Source organism: Tachyglossus aculeatus, chromosome 5 (genome assembly GCF_015852505.1).
Source record: "Tachyglossus aculeatus isolate mTacAcu1 chromosome 5, mTacAcu1.pri, whole genome shotgun sequence".
Taxonomy (NCBI): domain Eukaryota; kingdom Metazoa; phylum Chordata; class Mammalia; order Monotremata; family Tachyglossidae; genus Tachyglossus; species Tachyglossus aculeatus.
Genome location: NC_052070.1, coordinates 58,236,430 through 58,258,638, shown reverse-complemented (window position 1 = coordinate 58,258,638; position 22,209 = coordinate 58,236,430). Strand labels below are relative to the sequence as shown.

The window sequence follows — 22,209 nt, the reverse complement described above, 5'->3', positions numbered from 1 at the left end:
ACAGGTCTGTTATAACCGTTTGGTCGCTGGAGAAAGTTAGCTGTTGAAGCCTTCAGAGTCTCTGCCAGTTGAGTTATTTGGTGGCTTCACTTTAGGGAAAGCAGAGCTTTCAACCCCTCGGACTGCCCATGGGAACCGTGGAGCAGATTTCACTCTTAAGCCTTGAATCAATCAATCAATCGTATTTATTGAGCGCTTCCTGGGTGCAGAGCACTGTACTAAGCGCTTGGGAAGTACAAGTTGGCAGCACATCCTCCTTGAATGAGGTCTGGGATTCTGTGCCCCACCACTTTTGAGACTCCGGTACTCCGTCCAGGCCATTCGAGGGCACAGCAGGCCTGCTGAGAGGGAGGGTACAGAGGTTACCTGTTCCATGGCCACCGATCCCGCCTGCTTTGCCTGGGCACTAGGCAGTCGGTCAGTCATATTTATTGAATGCTTACTGTGTGTGGAGCACTGTACTGAGCGCTTGGGAGAGTACGACAGAACAGTAAACAGACACTTTCCCTGGCCACAAACAAGCTTACGGTCTGGAGGCCGTGAAGGCCTTAGGCACATCGATACTCCCCCCCCCCCCCACCCCCGCAAACCCCATAGCAGTTAGATTCGTATCCTAAAACCCTATTATTTCCCCTGTCTGTAATTGATTTTAATGCTCGTCTTCTTTAGGCAGAGATCACGTCTAACATCTCTATTTATTGTACTTTCCCAAGCGCTTAGTACAGTGGTCTGCACACGGAAGCATTCAGGGAATCCCGTCGATCGGTTGGTCCCACCTCATTTCCCAGCGGAGCCCCCAACGATCGGGAAGCAGCAAGGCCCAGCAGAAAGAGCACGGGCTTAAGAGTCAGAGGACCCAAGTTCCGATCCCTGCTCTGCCCCTTCCCTGCCTTGGGCGAGTCACTTAACTTCTCTGTGCTTGAGTTGCCTTGTCTGTCCTTAAATGGTGATTCAATTCCTGGTCTCCCTCCCGCTTAGATTGTGAGATTTATGCGGGGCAGGTATTTTGTCCAGCTGATTATCTGGCATCCACCCCAGTGCTCAGTACAGTGCTTGGCACGTGGTAAGAGGTTAACAAGACGTTAGTAAGAAGTCTAAACCAAAACCCAAAAAACAGCGGATGTGAGCCGCTCACTCAGCGATAGTGCATAAAGCACTAAGGGCACAGCAGGGCCTGCTGCTGCTAGGGCATACAGAGATAATTGTTGCCAACTTGTACTTCCCAAGCGCTTAGTACAGTGCTCAATAAATACGATTGAATGAATAAGATAAGCGGTTCCACAGCACAGATACCACATACCTAAAAGTGCACTAGAACAGAGTTGATAAGCATGTTTCTGGTCTGGTCTATTCTATTTTATTTTGTTAGTCTGTTTGGTTTTGTTCTCTGTCTCCCCCTTTTAGACTGATCCCACTGTTGGGTAGGGACTGTCTCTATATGTTGCCAACTTGGACTTCCCAAGCGCTTAGTACAGTGCTCTGCACACAGTAAGCACTCAATAAATACGATTGATTGATTGATTGGTCCACAAGGAACTTACAGTCCAGAGAGGGAAACCGACATCAATATAAATTGTGGATATGAACACAGGTCCAGTGGGGCAGAGGGGGGACGGTGAATGTTAAATGCTTAAAGGTTACAAATGGAAGCTCAAGGGCAATGCAGTTGGACGGAGGATTAGGGGGGATCATCATCAATCGTATTTATTGAGCGCTTACTATGTGCAGAGCACTGTACTAAGCGCTTGGGAAGTACAAATTGGCAACATATAGAGACAGTCCCTACCCAACATTGGGCTCACAGTCTAAAAGGGGGAGACAGAGAACAAAACCAAACATACTAACAAAATAAAATAAATAGAATAGATATGTACAAGTAAAATAAATAAATAAATAGGGTGATAAATATGTACAAACATATATACATATATACAGGTGCTGTGGGGAAGGGAAGGAGGTAAGATGGGGGGGATGGAGAGGGGGACGAGGGGGAGAGGAAGGAAGGGGCTCAGTCTGGGATGAGGGCCTAGTTGGGAAAGTTCTCTTGCGGTCGTGATTTTAATAATAATAATGATGATGATGGTATTTGTTAAGCGCTTACTATGTGCCAAGCACATAGTACGCATAGTACACATGTGCCAAGCACAGTTCTAAGCGCTGGGGGTGATACAAGGTGATCCAAGGTGATCCGGTTGTCCGAAGTGGGGCTCACAGTCTTAATCCCCATTTTACAGATGAGCTAACTGAGGCACAGAGAAATTAAGTAATAAGGCTGTGAAGGTAAGGAGAGTGGTGATCAGTCGGGTATGAAGGGGGAGGGAGTTCAGAGGCAGGATGTGGGCAGGGTGTTGGCGGCGAGATAGAACGAGATTGAAGTACAGGGAGCAGGTTGGCGTTGGAAGAGCGAAGCGAGCTACTGGATTATAGTAGAAAATCAGCGAGGTAAGATAGGAGGGGGCAAGGCGATGGAGTGCTTTAAAGCCGATGGTTTAAAGGAGTTTTTAAAGGAGTTTTTATTTAAGGTGGCGGTGGAGGGGCAGACATCGGAGGCTCTGATTTGGTCTCCCAGAATGATTGTGGTTTGAGGGGGCAGGTAAGTTTCTCACTGATAATAATAATGGTATTTATTAAGCGCTTACTATGTGCAAAGCACTGAAGTGGTATTTGTTAAGCATTTACTATGTGTCAAGCACTGTTCCAAGCACCAGGGTAGTTACAGGATGATCAGGTCAGACAGTGTCTCACAGTAGGCGTGGGGCATAGAAAAGTTCAGGCCTCCGAGCTGTCCCTGTTCGGGTGGGAGGGGTCGTGGAAGGAGGGGGACGGACAAAGAAGGGCCAAAACCCGCCAAGTTCAAATCGGTGGCCAAGGATGGTGAGAAATCCCAAACTTCAAGCCACCGTAGGGGCCAGGGGCGCAGCTCCAGCCGTCGTGGTGTTCGCCGAAGGCTGCTGCTTGTCGGATGGAGGGATTTGTTACTGCTCCTTAAAGAAAAATACAAGGCCGGCCTGCAAGGAGAGCCGTAAAGCCCCGCAGCCGGGGTCCAGATGTGCACTCCGAAGTGTAACTGGCATTAAAGTTACACATGCCTAAGCCGATCGGTATGTTTGCTCGGGGGATCGGTGCACCTGTGTGTGTATTGGAAAGAATTTCCAGTAAAATGCCCGTCCCTCAGCAGGCTCTGGGACACATTGGTGAAGCTGGCGGGAAGAGCCGAGCGACGCGCGCCGGCAACGCGGACCGTATTCCAGGGTCCGGTTTGGGGGACGGGAAGAGTTTTCTTCCTCCGCTGTCTCTGGGAGCGTGCCATCCGGGGGGCGTTCGTCCAACCGTGGCAAAGGAGCAGGAACGTGGTACTCCTAACTCTAATGGGTTCTAATCCCGGCTCCGCCACTCTGTGACCTTGGGCAAGTCACTTTGCTTCTCTGTGCCTCAGTTATGTCATTTGTAAAATGGGGGGGTCAGATCGTGAGCCCCATGTGGGACAGCCTGCTTGTGTTCATTCATTCAGTCGTACTTATGGAGCACTATGTTTTGTTTTGTTGTCTGTCTCCCCCTTCTAGACTGTGAGCCCGTTGTTGGGTAGGGACTGTCTCTATATGTTGCCGACTTGTACTTTCCAGGCGCTTAGTACAGTGCTCTGCACACAGTAAGCGCTCAATAAATGTGATTGAATGAATGAATGAATGAATGCAGAGCTCTGTACTAAGCACTAGGAAAGTACAATTCAGCAACCCCTACCCAACAGTAGGCTCACAGTCTAGAAGACTTGTAATAATAATAATAATGATGGTATTTGTTAAGTGCTTATTATGTGCCAAGCAGTGTTCTAAGCACTGGGGTAGATATACGGTAATCAGGTTGTCCCACTTGGGGCTCACAGTCTTAATCCCCATTTTACAGATGAGGTAACTGAGGCACCGAGAAGTTACGTGGCTCGGCCAAGGCCACACAGCAAAGTGGAGGAGCCAGGATTAGAACCCATGTCCTCCGACTCCCAAGCCCGGGCTCCTTCCCTTAAGCCACACTGCTTCTCAACTTCCCCAGTGCTTAGAACAGTGGTCGGCACATAGTAAGCGCTTAAGAGCTACCATCATCATTATTATTAGCATTAGTATTAATAATAATGTCAACGTGCCTCAGTTAACTCATCTGTAAAATGGGGATTAAGACTGTGAGCCCCACACGGGACAACCTGATAACCTTGTGTGTGCCCCAGTGCTTAGAACAGTGCTTGGCACATAGTAAGCACTTAACAAATACCATTATTATTATTATTATTATACTTAAAAGGCGGGACCCCCGCCCCGACTGACGGGATTGGCAGAATCTGGATCAGTCCTCAGATTAAAGAATACGACTACAGTTTCCCAGCCCTAGACACCACCAAGCTTGTGCTATGTATTAAAATGAGAAAGGGTGGGGTACAAGCAAGTCCCTGTTCCACAAGGGGCTCAGTCTGCGTTTTACATTTATTCACTCATTCGGTCGTGTTTATTGAGCGCTTACCGTGTGCAGAGCACTGGACCGAGCGCTTTTCCAGATGAGGTTACTGAGGCACAAAGAAGGACAGTGACTTGCCCAGGGTCGCACAGCAGACGAGTGGGAGAGCGGGGATTAGAACCCGTGACCTTCTGTCTCCCAGGCTCCTGCTCTATCCATTACGCCACGCTAGATTAATTGAAATGAACAGTCTCTTCTCTCAGGTCCCGGGGACCGTTCACTCTGGGCCGTATCTCCTGCTGTCACGTGACTTTCGAAGCTGCAGATGTATCTTAAAAATCACCCCAGTGAAACCTGAGGACAAGGAGCTTTTTAAACATCCCGGCTAGGGAAGCATTCCCAATTCACGGAGCAGGAAGGAGGGATCACTAGCTGTTTGGGTAGCGCTAAAGCTCGCCGCCATTCATTCACGGCCCACTCGTTCCCCTCCACCAAACGGTCAGTAAACTTAGCTCCATTAAAAAACCTCAAGTTTTCAACCCGGCACATTTAGCCTGAAAACATGTTATGGAATGAACCAGATGATTTCAGAATCTCTTCCGGCACATCATTCAACCTCCTTCCCTTCCCCACAGCACCTGTATATATGTATATATGTTTGTACATATTTATTACTCTATTTATTTTACCTGTACATATCTATTCTATTTTATTTTGTTAGTATGTTTGGTTTTGTTCTCTGTCTCCCCCTTTTAGATTGTGAGCCCACTGTTGGGTAGGGACTGTCTCTATATGTTGCCAACTTGTACTTCCCAAGCGCTCTGCACACAGTAAGCGCTCAATAAATACGATTGATTTGATTGATTGACAAAGAACTCTGAACCAGATGCTTAAGAAGCTGGAGAAGCAGCGTGGCCTCATGGAAAGTGCACGGCCTAAGAGTCCGACTCCCGGGGTGTTCATCCCAGCTCGACCAGTTGCCTGTTGTGTGACCCTGGCAAGTCACTTAACCTCTCGTGCCTCGGTTGCCTCATCTGTAAAAATGGGGATTGTATACCTTGTTCTCCCTCCTGTTTGGACCGTGAGCCCCATGCGGGGCAGGACCGTAGCCCACCTGATTGACCGATATCTGTCCCAATTCTGTGTTTAGAGGGGTGCTTAACACGTGGCTTGGTGGAAAGAGCATGGGCTTTGGAGTCAGGTCATGGGTTCAAATCCCGGCTCTGCCACATGTCTGCTGTAGCAGACTTAACTTCTCGGAGCCTCAGTTCCCTCATCTGTAAAATGGGGATTAAGACTGTGAGCCCCATGTGGGACAACCTGATCACCTTGTATCCCCCCAGAGCTTAGAACAGTGCTTTGCACATAGGAAGTGCTTAACAAATGCCATTATTATTATTATTATTATTAACAAATACCATTGAAAAATCAAAAGTTAAGCCACTGGAAGTCTCTGGGATCAGACTGGCAATTCCCAGGACCCCACAGTGCCGTTTTGGCCAAAAGACATCCTATTGGAGGACTAGTAAGCCACATAGTTTGTCGTGGTGTAGCACGTGATGGAAAGTTGGTCTCCCACACATTTATTTTCCTCTCTATTGTGTGGCATTTGACAGTATATCCAGGTTTACCCTTATTTCTTCGCCACGTTTTGTTTGTGTCAGAGAAAGAAATCCAACCATTCTGCTGTGGGACCGATTGGGAGGCAGAAGAGTTTGCTCCGTTCCCATCTGCCCCATCAGTTCCACCTCTTTCCTACCTAGTCATTCATTCATCCATTCAGTTGTATTTATTGAGCGCTTACTGTGTGCTGAGCACTGTACTAAGCGCTTGGGAAGTACAACCTGGGAACTGGGTAATTCCCAGTTACAGTTTGAAACAAATTTACATCATGGAAATCCTCGCACAACTCAACTTCAAACACTCTATAAAGCTTTCTGAGCCGAAATATTTTCCTTTCTTCCCACCTTTCTAAAGTAGGTCATTTTGAGTGTGAAGTTGGGGTGTGTTTTTTTTTTTTTCTTGCTGTTGTTTCTTCCAGGGGTTCTGTGGTTGAGGAGTAATGGATATCAAATCTGTGTACATTATTCAAACTGGGAAAGTGATTTCCAGTGAGAAATGACATTGCACTCCATTTGATAAAAGGAAAGTTCCTGGTGCATTTGATCCAATTGCAGGGTTCTAACTTGCCGGCTAGAATAAACCTCTCTAGCTGGTTAATTTGCAGGTGTATTGATAAGTAGATGCTTTTATCCCTTCTTGTTTTAGCCAAGGTGTCGGTATCCCCTAGCAGATACATCTCTGTGTCCTTATTTAGAGTATCCCTGGCCGTTTCAGTGAACACACTCTTTCTGGTTAGGGTATTGCACCATTTTGGCCCATCCGTTTGAGGCCCAGCCAAACTGCAGTGCTTCAAATCCTTTTAACCCCGGACATCTGACTTTTTTTTCTTTTCTAGCCGTTCCACGCAGCTTTTGAAATTTTATTCTTTGTTTGGAAAATCTTGCAAGTCACCAGAACCGTGTGTGGAAATGATGATGCCTGATTGGCATCTGCCCCAGAGCTGTCTTCAGAGAGGCAGATGCCGACGGTCGTCTGTCCTCAGCACCCCTGAGAGGATTCCCACTTTTCCCTGCGGGGCCCACCGACTCGGTCGGGTCCCTAACCAGGCTCTGGCCTGTCGTCTCACCCACTCACAACTCCCCACGTTATTTCAGGGCAGCGGTCATCACAGACGGTTTACCCGCTTTACGTCTGGGCTGCTTCTTGGTAGCAACTTTCCACCTGACTTGTCACACGCCCATTTACACGCCCCTTCCTGATGTATCGATGCTTCCACAGATATTGGGGCGCAATCCGTTGGTCTGAAGCGAAAGGCCTCTGGGATCACTGTGCTTCCGGGGCGCACACTGAAACCGGATTTGTGATGCGCCCTCTTCCCCCTTAGTCGGTTGTATTTGTTGAGCGCATACGGCGTACAAAACACTGTACTAAGCTCTTGGGAGAGTACAGTGTAGCAATTGAGCTGCTTGAGAAGCAGCGTGGCCCAGTGGAAAGAGCCCTGGCCTGGAGGTTGGAGGATGTGGGTTCTAATCCCGGCCCCGCAACGTGTCTGCTGTGTGACCTTGGGCGGGTCACTTCGCTACCCAGTTCCCTCATCTGTAAAGTAATAATTGTGGTATTTGTTAATCACTTACTATGTGCCAGGCACTGTACTCAGCGCTGGGGTAGATCCAAGCAAATCGTGTTGGACACAGTCCCCGTCCCACAAGGGGCTCACAGTCGTTCATTCATTCAATCGTATTTATTGAGCGCTTACTGTGTGCAGAGCACTGTACTAAGCGCTTGGGAAGTACAAGTTGGCAACATATAGAGACGGTCCCTACCCAACAGTGGGCTCACAGTCTCAATCCCTTTTTTACAGAAGAGGTAACGGAGGCCCAGAGAAATGAAGTGATTGCCCAGGGTCACACAGCAGGCATGTGGCAGAGCTGGGATTAGAACCCATGGCCCTCGGACTCTCAGGCCTGTGCTTCATGGGGATTAAGGCTGTGGGACAGGGACTGGATTGATCTGATTACTTTGTATCTAACGTAGTGCTTAGAACAGTTCTTGGCACGTAGTGGGCACTTAAATACCACAATTATTATGAATTATCATTGTTATTAAAAATTTTAAGCACATTTAGGCACTTAAATACCACAATTATTATGAATTATGATTGTTATTAAAAATTTAAAGCACATTCCCTGCCGGCAACGCACTTACAGTCTACTCTCCATCTCTTCCTCCTCTTCCCAGTTCTCTCTCACAGCAGGGAAACCCGTGCCTCCAGCACCTACCTTTTCCAAACCAGTCCCTAACGGTTGCGTTCCTCCGATCAGCGAGAGGCCTGCTCTCCACCCGTCCTCATCCTTGAGAGCCGGGGCATTTTGGGGACTATTGAGTATTGGCAAAGACCGTAGCGGGCTTGAGTTGACATCTGTCCCAGCATGCCCTCAACACATGGTTGCATTTGATCAACCTCATTGACGTGCGAGGCCCGAGAGCGAGGAGTCGGGGATGATGAGGTCGCCTTATTGCAATCGCATGTTAGCATTTAAACAATATTAATACTATTTGACTCGTTAAATATACAAAGGCGAGTTCAAGTGCTTCCATGTGTGTGCCGTTAGTTCTGGCGGGAGGCTCCTCGGATGGCTTTATGTGGTTTCGGACAGCATTTTAGCACATTCTTAGAATACCCACAAAAGCCTTTATGTAAAAACTCATAAACGTGAACCCCGTAAAAACGATTATTCCTTTCCCCCCTGTTTCATGTCACTCTGATCAAAGTAGGGTAGGTAAGCCGAAATCTCTAAAAAACTTGTCGAGGTCCCTTTTTAATTAACGCTTCCCGTGCAGAGCCAGCCTGTAAAGCGGGGTCCGGGGAAACAGGCCGAACGCGCTGTGACGATCGTGCGGCCGGGGCGTTCAGAGGGAGTTGGCTCACGACGCGGTACCGACGCCGCTCGCTGAGGTGGGAGATCGGGAAGGGGTTGGGGGAGCGGCCAGCCCGTAATCGCTCAGCCAGCCCATTGCTTCCTTTGTCTCGGAGTCGGGTCAGGTTGGGACTTGCCAGCCGCCAGCTCTCCAGCCCGCTTCTCGGGTCCCTGAGTCGCAAGCCCGTTCTTGAATAGCCGAGGGCTTCAGGAGCTCAACCCCGGCCCGGCCCGAGTTGGGGCAAGTTGGCTCCGCGGGAGTTGTCGCGAACGGGAGAGCCCTGATGAAACGCACCCTCTGACTCTGCTACAGTGGCTTCTCATCGGAAGGGCAGAGTGGTTGGTTTGAGAAGCAGCGTGGCCTGTCGGAAAAAAGCTCGGGCCTGGGGGCAAATCATGGCTCGGCCCCCTTGCTGGCCGTATCATCATCAATCGTATTTATTGAGCGCTTACTGTGTGCAGAGCACTGTACTAAGCGCTCGGGAAGTCCAAGTTGGCAACATATAGAGACAGTCCCTACCGAACAGTGGGCTCACAGTCTAAAAGGGGGAGACAGAGAACAAAACCAAACATACTAACAAAATAAAATAAGTAGAATAGATATGTACAAGTAAAATAAATAGAGTAATAAATATGTACAAACATATATACATATATACAGGTGCTGTGGGGAAGGGAAGGAGGTAAGATGCGGGGATGGAGAGGGGGACCTGGGGCGAGTCACTTAACTTCTCTAGGCCTCAGTTTCCTCATCTGTAAAATAATGATGGTATTTGTTAAATGCTTACTACTACTACTAATGATGGTGATGGCACTTATTAAGCGCTTACTATGTGCAAAGCACTGTTCTAAGCGCTGAACCTGCCCAAGTCACACAGCAGACAAGTGGTGGAGCCGGGTTTCGAACCCATGACACTTAGGCTCGTTCGACTCAGCCGTGCTGCTCCTCCCATCCTCCCTCCTACTTAGACGGTGAGCCCCATCTGCTGAGCTTGTGTCTACCCCAGCGTTTAGAACGGCGCTGGACACAATCGTAGACGCTTAACAAATACCACAAGTCGTTATCATTGTTACTGTTATTATGATAAACAATCAGACCTTTTAGGCCTTGAGCTTTTCTGGTTCCTGCGGCCTTCTAGATGTTCAGTGGAAAACAAGATCAGAGAGCTGCTGGGCAGAGGGCCGGAGGAAGTCTAGAATGGTGTGACCCACAGGCGACTGGCATACATCCTCCTCCCGGGGTTGGATTGTTTTCTGAATGAAGTCCGGGAATTTTTTTTTTTCCCTTTGCCAGGCCACAGGGTGGAGAATTGAGAAGGAAATGACCAATTGCACCTTATAAAGTTTTAATGCTGTTTTTTCTGGACATAAAAGAAACCAAGGGACAGGGCAACGGCGGGAAACATAAGCTACCTGAGGTTTGAGCTGGCCATTTGGAGTTGCCCAGGCCGCCAACCAACTGGGCAGTTTTTCCGGGTTTCCCGAGGTGGGGAGCGTCTGTCTCTGCCTCCGCCCCAGTTTTCCAGAGCACACCGACGTCGAAGCAGCTCACCAAGAACAATAAGACGCCGCCGTGTTTTCGGGTGAAGTGATCGGTGGCCCCAGAAGAGCCAGAGAGCTATGGCTGTGGCACTGTTTGGGGAACCGGCCGGTGGAAATGCCAGCCTGATTTTGGAGCCAACGGTCCCAAGCTGCCTTTTGATGCCTCTCGGGTTCTCGTCGGCTCTTTGACTTCCCCGGCGCATTTTAAAAGAAGCCAGAGTTTTAAAAAAGTTGTTTTCGAGCCGGGGTTGACGTGCCCACAATGAGATGGAATGAAAAGGGATGAGAGTTTGTGGCAAGTAGTCAGGAAAAAAAAGGGGGGGGGGCGGGGTGTTGTATAATAACAGCCGTCTGCTATGGCTTGATCCGCACTAATTTGGTGATTATCGTAGGCTTGACTAATTAGCTAGCTAGTTGAGTCATTAAAAAACGGTAAAATAAGCAGAAAAGGCTTGCTGAGCGGGGCCGGCTGGGCTCTCCGGGGCACTGTAAAATTCCAAGTCTCAGAATGCTTCGAGTTGGGAACTCTTATTAAATTTCTGTTGCGAGTGCCAGGAAAACAGGTGGCAAGTCATCTGAACACCTCGTGGACCAGTAGGTCCGCCCCGGGAAACCGAGCAAGGCAGGGCCGGCCTATGCGGGGTCAGAGGGAACCGATATTCCAGAGTCACTCTCGCGGGTCAGGGGCAACCCCAGGCAGTCTGTTCCAGGCAGGCAATGGGTCTGTTAATTCTCAGTGGTATTTTTTGAGTGCTTACTATGTGCAGAGCACTGTGCTGTGGGGCTCAGGAGGGTTCAGTGCAACAGAGCTAGCAGACACGTCCCCTGCCCGCAACGTGCTTAAAGTCCGGAATCCTCAGGAGAGTGAATGGTCCAAGGTATCCCAGAAAAGCCAACTTGGGACAGGGTGGCCTGGAGTGCCTAAAAGGGATCACTGTGTATTTATTTGTTCGGTTATTTATTCCTATTCCACTGTTTGTAAAAATTTTTATTACAGTCTTTTCTGATATGTTGTGGCCTCTCTGTGGACAAAAATCCTGTGCTATGCTGCTAAACTCGGTGTATGCTGGGTGGGAGGCACAAATGGTATCCCGGGGTGACCTTGGAGACTGGTCTGTAATTATCATCACCCATCATTTCATTCATTCATTCATTGTCGTATTTATTGAGCCCTTACTGTGTGCAGACCACTGTACTAAGCGCTTGGGAAGTACAAGTTGACAACAAAACATATTAACAAAATAAAATAAATAGAATAAATCATTTCCCTGTACGCCCCTCACATGGCCGCCAGCCTGCCTCGCCTCTGAGGAATACCTGGGTTGGGGAGAGGAAACCCTAAAATCCTGCCGCTCCGTCGCGGTCGGGGGCTGCTAAAGTCAAAGCTCCCTGCCTGAGGTGGTAAGCAGAAGAACTAATTTGTTGGAATTTGCAAATTTGCAAACTAATTTGCAGCAGGACAACCAGCCGGCGGGCAACAATCAGGAAAGGGTTCCCCTTTTCGATCAAGGCTTTGGGAAAGGCACCGTTCTAAGCGATAAAATGGAAAGTGATGCCGGACTGTGCAGGTAACAGACTATGGTTTGCCAGGCACACAGATATTAGATCATCAGGTCCCACGTGGGGCTCACGGTCTAAATTGGAGGGAGAACAAGAATTGAATCCCCATTTTGCCGGTGGGGGACCTGAGACCCAGAGAAGTGAAGCGACTTGCCCGAGGTCACACAGCAGGCAATGAATAATGGCATTTGTTAAGCACCTACTATGTGCAAAGCACTGTTCTAAGCGCCGGGGAGGATACGAGGTGATCAGGTTGTCCCCCGTGGGGCTCACAGTCTTAATCCCCACTTTACAGATGAGGTAACTGAGGCACAGAGAAGTGACTTGCCCGAGGTGTCACAGCTGACAACTGGTGGAGTCGGGATTTGAACCCATGACCTCTCCTCTCCCAGGCTCGAGCTCTTTCCACTAGGCCACGGTGCTTCTACAGACGTATCCGTCTGTGCATTTGCCTGGAGGGGAAGTGTCTGTCAGTCGCATGTGGGTTTTTCCAAGCACACCTGCATTCATGGGGAGAATTCACCATCGCTGGTGTCATCTCTGAACATGAAGGGAAACTATATATATCGTGGTATGTGGCTCCACAAACACTGATCTTGTCTGCACTCCTTGCCAGCCTAAAGTATGTGCTTAATATTAGGCTTGCCGGCTGCAGGCGCAGGCCAGAAAGAAAATTTTCAGCCGAAAAATTCTTTTCAAAAACATGTTTGCCCCGTGCCGACGCGGCCAGCGTTGGCAAAGCCCCGTGGAGGCGCGGGATCCAAAATATACAGGTGGGGCTGCATTCTGAGGAAAGGCGGCATCTGTGTCAAGTCCGCCGGTTTACCGAGCCGAGCTATTTATCAAGGGCAGTTATTGAACCGTCTTGGTGCCGAGCGCCCTCCGACCATTAAAGCCCTGCCCAGGTCGGAAATCTGGGGCCCGTTCCCGTCGCCACAACCTGTTTAGGCCTGACCTAATTTCCAGAAACAGGGTGGGACAGCATGTATGGGAATTCTTCGCAACTTCGCAAGAGCCCCGTCTGAGGGCTGGACCCTCCCAATCAATCAATCAATCAGTTCTGTTTATTGAGCGCTTACTGTGCAGAGCACTGTTCTAGGCCCTTGGGACAGTACAGTTTAACGTATAAAACAGGCATTCCCTGCCCACAACGAGCTTACAGTCCCAATCAGGGATGGTTGAAAGTGAAGCAGGGGAAGGAGGGAGAGGAATGGGGCACAGCTATAGTCATAGGTGCCGTGTGTGTGAGAGAGAGAGAATGGGATGGGGACAGAGAAGATATGAAATCATACACAAGAACATATAAAGACAACTAGAGAAGCAGTATGGCCTAGTGGATAGAGCAGGAGCCTGGAAGTCTGAAGGATCCGGTTTCTAATCCCGGCTCTGCCATCTGTCCGCTGTGTGACCTTGGACAACTCACTTCACTTCTCCGTGTCTCAGTTACCGCGTCTGTCAAATGGGGATTAATATCGCGAGCCCCACATGGGACATGGACTGCATCCAACCAGATTGCCTTGTATCTACCCCTGCGCTTAGTACAGCTCCCGGCACATAGTAAGTACTTAACAAATGCCATAAAAAAAACCTTAAAAGGAATACAGATAACAGGTAAATATACCCAAGAGTGTCGGAGACATACATGAGTGGTGGACTAACTGAAGTGGGTGACGTATGTGGTCTGGAGAAGAAAGTTCATTTTTGATGGCTTTCCAAGGGAAGGTGATTTTCCAGCTGTCATTGATGATTTTATTTATAATCCATCCTCAGTATTCGTGCACATAAGTGAATTTATATGTTTATTCCTATTCCACTGTTTGTAAAAATTTTTATTACAGTCTTTTCCGATATGTTGTGGCCTCCCTGTGGACAAAGAACCTGCCTTAGCCATCAGTGGTATTCTTGGAGCGCTCACCTTGTGCAGAGCACCGTACTAAGTGGATGAGAATGTACAATACCATAGAGTAGGTAGACACGATTCCTGCCCTCAAGGAGTTCAAGTCTGATGGGAGAGAGAGACATTAAAACGAATTTCAGATAGGGGAAAGGCAGAATGTAAGCCCGGCACAGGGTTACATGTTTTAAATTATTTGTTCATATTAACGTCTGTGTATTGCTCCAGACTGTAAGCTCGATAGGGTCAGGGAATGTATCTGCTGACTCTGTTGAATTGCACTCTCCCAAGTGCTCAGTACAGTAATAATAATAATAGCATTTATTAAGTGCTTACTATGTGCAAAGCACTGTTCTAAGCGCTAATGATAATAATAATGGCATTTGTTAAGCGCTTACTATGTGCAAAGCACTGCTCTAAGCGCTAGAGAAGCAGCGTGGCTCAGTGGAAAAAGCCCCGGCTTTGGAGTCAGAGGTCATGGGTTCGAATTCCGGCTCTGCCACATGTCTGCTGTGTGACCTTGGGCAAGTCACTTAACTTCTCTGAGCCTCAGTTGCCTCATCTGTAAAATGGGGATGAAGACTGTGAGCCCCACGTGGGACAACTTGATCACCTTGTATCCCCCCCCAGCGCTTAGAACAGTGCTCTGCACATAGTAAGTGCTTAACAAATGCCATTATTATAATTATTATAATACTTGTACTTCCCAAGTGCTTAGTACAGTGCTCTGCACTCAGTAAGCGCTCAATAAATACGATTGAATGAATGAGTGAATGATACAAGGTGATCAGGTTGTCCCACGTGGGGCTCACAGTCTTCATCCCCATTTGACAGAGGAGGGAACTGAGGCCCAGAGAAGTGAAGTGACTTGCCCCAGGGCACACAGCTGACATTTGGCGGAGCCAGATTTGAACCCATGACCTCTGACTCCCAAGCCCGGGCTCTTTCCATTGAGCCGCGCTGCTTCAATTCAATTCAATTCAGTCGTACTAGTTGAGCACTTACTGTGTGCAAAGCACTGTACTAAGCACTTGGGAAGTACAAGTTGGGGCAGATGTGTGGCTTCATTCTGCACACAGCGGGCTCTCAATAGATACCATTGTTTGTATCCTTCCTCTCCCCCTCGTCCCCCTCTCCATCCCCCCCATCTTACCTCCTTCCCTTCCCCACAGCACCTGTATATATGTTTGTACATATTTATTACCCTATTTATTTATTCATTTTACTTGTCCATATCTATTCTATTTATTTTATTTTGTTAGTACATTTGGTTTTGTTCTCCGTCTCCCCCTTTTAGACTGTGAGCCCACTGTTGGGTAGGGACTGTCTCTAGATGTTGCCAAATTGTGCTTCCCAAGCGCTTAGTACAGTGCTCTGCACACAGTAAGCGCTCAGTCAATACGATTGATTGATTGATTTTGTGTGAAAGTACCTTGGTTAAAAGTGCTGTGGAGCTGGGGTGAGGGTCAAAGTACATGAAGGGTACAGTCTGAAGTGCATTGGTAGCCCATTGAGGAGGGCCTATACGGTCTGATTTCTGTGGTACTTTTCCAAGCGTTCTAGGCACCCAATGGATCGCATTTATTAACCATTATTCCGCATAAAGGAGAGGAGCGATGGTTGACGATGGGAGGAGCTTTCCAAGCAAAATTGGGAACACTGAGTTGAGGGAGAGAAAAATCTGCCAATCTTGCATGAATGCCTATGAATGCATGAACGCAAACTGAAAGATGAATAACTACTGCATCCACTGGCAGATTTTTTTGGAAGATCAGTTTGGGGAGAGGGGAAGTGTTTCTGGGACGGTGTATCATTCATTCAGTCGTATTTACTGAGCGCTTACTGTGTGCAGAGCACCGTACTAAGCGCTTGGGAAAGTACAATGCAACAATAAACAGTGACATTCCCTACCCACAGTGAGCTCAGAGTCTAGAGTGGGAGAGACAGGCACCAATACAAATAAGTAAAATGACAGATATGCACATAAGTACATATCAATCAATCAGTCAATCGTATTTATTGAGCGCTTACTGTGTGCAGAGCAGTGTACTAAGTGCTTGGGAAGTACAAGTTGGCAGCATATAGACAGTCCCTACCCAACAGTGGGCTCACAGTCTAGACATAAGCTTTGGGGCTTGGAGGGAGGAAGAGGAAAGAGATAAATAAAATTACAGATATGTATCACTTGGGCTTAAGTTGTTGGACATTGAGGGTGTCACCCTCGTACTTGGATCCGTACCCTGTAAACACTTGATAGTCACCCCACTCTCAGCCCCACAGCACTTATTAATGTCAGTCTCCCCCTCTTGACTCTAAGCACTTTGTAAGCCGGGAACATGCCTCCCAACTCTGTTGTATCATACTCTCCCAAGTGTTTAGTACGATACCCTGCACACAGTAAGCACTCAATAAGTTATTATTATGTAGTGCCGTCGAGTTGTTTCCGATTCATAGCGACTCTGCAGATCTACTTTCTCCAGAACAGCCTGGACTCTGCAATAATCCACAACCTTTCTAACGGTTCTTCCGTTATCGTTGTTATGGTCTCTATCCGTCTAGCTGCTGATCTGCTTCTTCCAGGTTTTCCATGGACTTTTCCTAGCATTAGTGTCTTCTCCAGAGAATTAGTCGTCCTGATTATGTGTCCAAAACGTGCTCATCTAAGTCATTTGACCATTTTGGCTGAATTTGCTCCAAAATCCATTTGTTTGTTTTTCGGGCCATCCGCGGTATTCACAAAACCCTTCTCCAAAACCGCATTTTGAAAGAACAGATATTATTTCTATCCTGTTTTTTCACTGTCCAGCTTTCGGATCCATACACTGTCACTGAAAACACCACAGAATTGACAGTTTGTAGTTTTTGTGGCAGTTACATCAGCGCACTGAATAACTGATTGGGGGCACTTTTTACGATGGCTCTCATTTTCCTTGGAGCTTTTTCTTACCCTGAAATCCTGGGTAGTACTAAAAGTGATAAAGAGTTAAATTAGTAGCAGAGTAAGTGCTGAGATTGACAAGTTTACTAACAGGTTTTTTACAAATCTGAAACGAGTGGGGTTTTTTTTTTAAGCTTTTCAGTTTTTTCTCAGGGGTCTACTTGCTCAAGTTTAACTGGTGAACCTTTTCAGCCAGCAGCAGTAATTATTGAGTGCCTCCCTTATGCAGAATACCGCAGTAGGAGCTGTGGAGTATTAAACGGAGAAAAAGAAAAGGCTCGGGTTCAAGACTTCAGGGAGCTATCACTCTAAAGAGGGAGATGGGCCCAACACAATAAGACAGTGCAGTGAGATAAAGGGCCTAATGTTAAAAAATAAGAATCAAGTCCACCTTCCATTTTAGCTTCAGTGACAGTAAATTAAATTGACTTTATAGTTGTTGGTGAGTACCCTTCTCTTATCCTAATTCTGAAAAGCAGCATGGCTTACTGAAAAGAACCTCCCCCTCTGGATTCTAAGGTAATTATGGGCAGGGGAAGTGTCTGCTAACTCTATTGTGTTGTACTCTCCCAAGTGTGTGGAACAATGCTCTGCACATATTAAATTAACTTTATTGTTCTTGGTGAGTACCCTTCTCTTATCCTAATTCTGAAAAGCAGCATGGCTTACTGAAAAGAACCTCCCCCTCTGGATTCTAAGGTAATTATGGGCAGGGGAAGTGTCTGCTAATTCTATTGTGTTATACTCTCCCAAGTGTGTGGAACAATGCTCTGCACATATTAAATTGACTTTATTGTTCTTGGTGAGTACCCTTCTCTTATCCTAATTCTGAAAAGCAGCATGGCTTACTGAAAAGAACCTCCCCCTCTGGATTCTACAGTAATTATGGGCAGGGAAAGTGTCTGCTAATTCTATTGTGTTGTGCTCTCCCAAGTGTGTGGAACAATGCTCTGCACATAGCTAGCGCTCCATGAATACCATTGATTGATAACTAGGGCCAGGGAATTAAAGGGCCTGGATTCCCGGTTCCACCACTTGCCTGATGTGTGGCCTTGGGCAAGCCACTTAACACCTCTGTGTCTCAGTTTCCTCATCTGTAAAATGGGGATACAATACCTGTTCTCCCTCCCTCAGACAGTGAGTCCCATGGGGGTTAGGGACTATGTCCAATCTGCCTATCTCGGATCTACCCCAGCACCTGGTAGTGTTTGACCCATAGTAAGTGCTTAGCAAATGGTATTATTATTACATTATCATCATCGTCATTATCATCTACTGCAGCGTGACCTCCTGGAAAGGAGCACGGACTGGGAGTCAGAGGACCTAGATTCAAATCCCGTCTTTGCCACTTGTCTTCTGTGTGATCTTGGGCAAGTCACTTAACCTCTTTGACTCAGTTACCTTATCTGTAAAGTGGAGTTCATGATTGTAAGCCTCACGTGGGACATGGACCGTATTCAAATCCCGTCTTTGCCACTTGTCTTCTGTGTGATCTTGGGCAAGTCACTTAACCTCTGTGCCTCAGTTACCTTATCTGTAAAGTGGAGTTCATGATTGTGAACCTCACGTGGGACATGGACCGCATTCAAATCCCGTCTTTGCCACTTGTCTTCTGTGTGATCTTGGGCAAGTCAACCTCTATGCCTCAGTTACTTTATCTGTAAAGTGGAGTTCATGATGGTGAGCCTCACGTGGGACATGGACCGTATTCAAATCCCGTCTTTGCCACTTGTCTTCTGTGTGATCTTGGGCAAGTCACTTAACCTCTGTGCCTCAGTTACCTTATCTGTAAAGTGGAGTTTATGATGGTGAGCCTCATGTAGGACATAGACTGTATCCAACCTGATTATCTGGACTGTGAGCTCGGGATAATCCTGTAGACTGTAAACTCATTGTGGGCAGGAAACGTGTCCGTTCGTTAGTGTATTGTACTCTCCCAAGCACTCAGTACAGTGCTCTGCACACAGTAAATAATAAATACAGTTGAATGATTGATTCTTAGGGCAGTGTCTCTCACATAGTGAACACCTAAATATCAGTAAAACCCGGGTCCTCTGACTCCCGGGCTTATGCTGTTTCCACTAGGTTACACTGCAAGCAAATAATAATAATAATAACAATAATAATAATAATAATAATAATAATAATAATAATAATAATAATAATAATTGTTGCACAAATAAGAATTCAATAACTGTTCTCCCTCCTACTTTGACTTTGCCCCCCATGTGGGACAGGGATTGTTCGTATCAGTAAGCACTTCACAGATATCAACACCATTATTAATTCCTCACCTTTGTACATTTTCTATTTGTAACTGAAATCTAAGGATTAACCAGCCTGGCTCAAAAAAACCCCAAAAAACCCAGGTCTGAATCTCTGTTAGGGTTTTGGTTCAATTGTTAATATACAGCTGTTTAACCAACTGTCCCCATCAATTAGAGGAGTAGGTTTCTCACTGTAACTGATAAATAAATTTTCCCTCTTTTACCAGAAAATCTTTTTTCTCTCCCAAGATAAATGAAAAAACAAAATCTCGTCCAAGAAGCTTTCCCTGACTCATCCTTCATTTCCCCTCCCTATTTGCTCTCCGTCTGCGTCCCCTATGTATTTGTGTCTGGCCCTCTTAAGCACTCTTAACACTCACCCCAGCCCCCCAGCGCTTCTGCACGTATCTTTAAATTCTGCCATTACCTCTCTCTGTGACTTATTTTAATGTTTGTCTTCGCCACTAAACCGTAAGCTCCTTGAGGGCAGGGATCATGTCTACCAACTCTATTTTGCTGTATGGCCTAGCGGATAGAGCATGGTTGCCTGGAGGTTAGAAGGATCTGGGTTCTAGTCCCAGCTCTGCCACTTGTCTGCTGTGACAACTTGGGCGAGTCATTTAACATCTCCAGGCCTCAGTTACCTCATCTGTGAAATGGGGGTTAAGACTGTGAGTCCCCCGTGGAGCAGGGACCGTGTCCAACCTAATTTGCTTATATCCATCCCAGCACTTGAGAGTGCCTGGCACGTAGTAAGTGTGTAATAAATACCACAATTAGTACCATGCTGTACATTGGTGAAAATATTGCTTCGGTAACTCAGGTTGGTGAGATCCTTGGGCCTCTGAAGACTCGTTCAGCGACATAGTCAACGGGTTTTTCCTGAGGTTTCTGGGGAGGGAGCCGGGGGAGAGTTTTCCTGTGCCGTGATGCTCCATTTGATAGAGGGGCAGGCGGTTAGAAATTTCACTGCTAACAGATCCCCCTGGGCCTCCTTCCCGCAGGTATTTTGAAGGTGGCGTCTCCTCGGTCTACCTCTGGGATCTGGATCATGGCTTTGCTGGAGTGATCCTCATCAAGAAAGCTGGAGATGGATCAAAGAAGATTAAAGGCTGCTGGGATTCCATCCACGTGGTGGAAGTTCAGGTACAAACTCTGAGGCCACTGAAATCCTCCTTAAGATCCCAAAACGGGATCGAAACGGGGCAGCTCAGGACAGGGGCTGGGCCGCGCAGTGCGAGTCTGTGTGGCACGGCGACGGGGTTTTCTGTCGCCTTTCATCCTGCAAAGTGCGCCGACGCCTCCTGGAATAAAGCTAAGTTAGGATGTCAGTTGAAACTGAAAAAACAGCTGATGATCCCAGAGGGACTGTAAATATATTCCAGTGTGTTTGCGTGTACTTAGTGTAAAGGACCGCTACACATCCCTAATTAGGTAATAAAAAGCGGGTGGTGAGATATGTGGGAAGAAGAGGGCTCTGGTAAAATTGTTGCTGCTTTTCAAAGAAAACTGGCATACGCAGCTCTTCAGAGGGGACACCCCAGAGGGCGAATTCACATCAGCTCTGGGCTGGCTTTGGGACGGTCCTTCGTGGCTGAAGCCTCCACTTATTCTTCTGCCTCCAGGAGAAGTCCAGCGGTCGCACTGCCCATTACAAGCTGACCTCTACGGTGATGCTGTGGCTGCAGACAAACAAGACGGGGTCCGGGACCATGAACCTCGGAGGCAGCCTTACCAGACAGGTACTGTCCCCGTACAACGCCCCTTCCTGCAGCCCAGATTCCCGAAACCGCAACCAGTGGAATAAGCTAATGAGCGGTCCAAGCTCGGTGCCCAAACCTACGATCTCTGCAAATTTCAGAAAGAGGAAATGATAATAATCATCATCACAGTTGTACATTAAGCGCTGAATATTGTTCCAAGCGCTGGGTTGGACACAGTCCCCGTCCCACGTGGGGCTCACGCTCTTAATCGTCATTTTGCAGGTGAGGGAACAGAGAAGTTAAATGACTTGCCCAGGGTCACACAGCAGACGTGGCGGAACTGGGATTGGAAACCAGGTCCTTCCAACTTCCAGGTCCGTTCTCTATCCAGTAAGCCCTGCTGCTTCTTGGGCTGAAACGGGCAACGTAGCATTGAGCGGGATTTTAGATCTCCAGGCTAGTGCCCTCCGTGTTGGATTTAGGTATTCATTCAATCGTATTTATTGAGCGCTTACTGTGTGCAGAGCACTGGACTAAGCGCTTGGGAAGTCCAAGTTGGCAACATATGGAGACGGTCCCTACCCAACAGCGGACTCACAGTCTAGAAGGGGGAGACAGACAACAAAACAAAACATATTAACAAAATTAATTAAATAGAATAAATATGTACAAGTAAAATAGAGTAATAAATACGTACAAACATATATACATATATACAGGTGGGACTCACAGTCTAGAAGGGGGAGACAGACAACAAAACAAAACATGTTAACAAAATTAATTAAATAGAATAAATATGTACAAGTAAAATAGAGTAATAAATACATACAAACATATATACATATATACAGGTGATTGATATACATATATACAGGTATATATAGCTGAGTTTGCCCAGCCATCCGCTTCTTTTCCAGAAGAGAAGCAGCGTGGCCTAGTGGAAAGATTTCAGACCCGGGAGTCAGAAGACTTGGGTTCTCATCCCAGCTCTGCCAACTGCCTGCTCTGTGACCTTGGCCAAGAGCCCGGGCTTGGGAGTCAAGGGTCTTGGGTTCTAGTGCCGGCTCCGCCACTTAGCTGCCTGACTTTGGGCAAGTCACTAAACCTCTCTGGGCCTCAGTTACCTCATCTGTAAAATGGGGATTAAGATTGTGAGCCCCATGTGGGGCAACGTGATTACCTTGTATCTCCCCCAGTGCTTAATATAGTGCCTGGCACATAGCACCCAACAAATACCATCATCATTATTATTATTATTATTATTAATGAATACAACAATTTGTATTATTATTATTTATTTTTAGGCTAGGAGAAGGAGCCTCACCTCCACCACAGAGAACTCCTTTCCTGGCCACAACCCTTAGTTTACCTCCCCTGCCCC

The 22,209-nt window shown here is 47.3% G+C and overlaps 1 protein-coding gene across 2 annotated transcripts in view; it reads left to right on the top strand.

The window, feature by feature from the left end:
- Positions 1 to 22,209, top strand: part of CAPZB (capping actin protein of muscle Z-line subunit beta) — a 143,861-nt gene that overhangs the window by 92,881 nt on the left and 28,771 nt on the right. For both annotated transcript variants that reach the window (XM_038746437.1, XM_038746436.1), the window contains exons 4-5: positions 20,130 to 20,271; positions 20,751 to 20,867. In XM_038746437.1, coding sequence (XP_038602365.1) covers positions 20,130 to 20,271; positions 20,751 to 20,867 — 259 coding nt within the window. The remainder of the gene's footprint in view (positions 1 to 20,129; positions 20,272 to 20,750; positions 20,868 to 22,209) is intronic.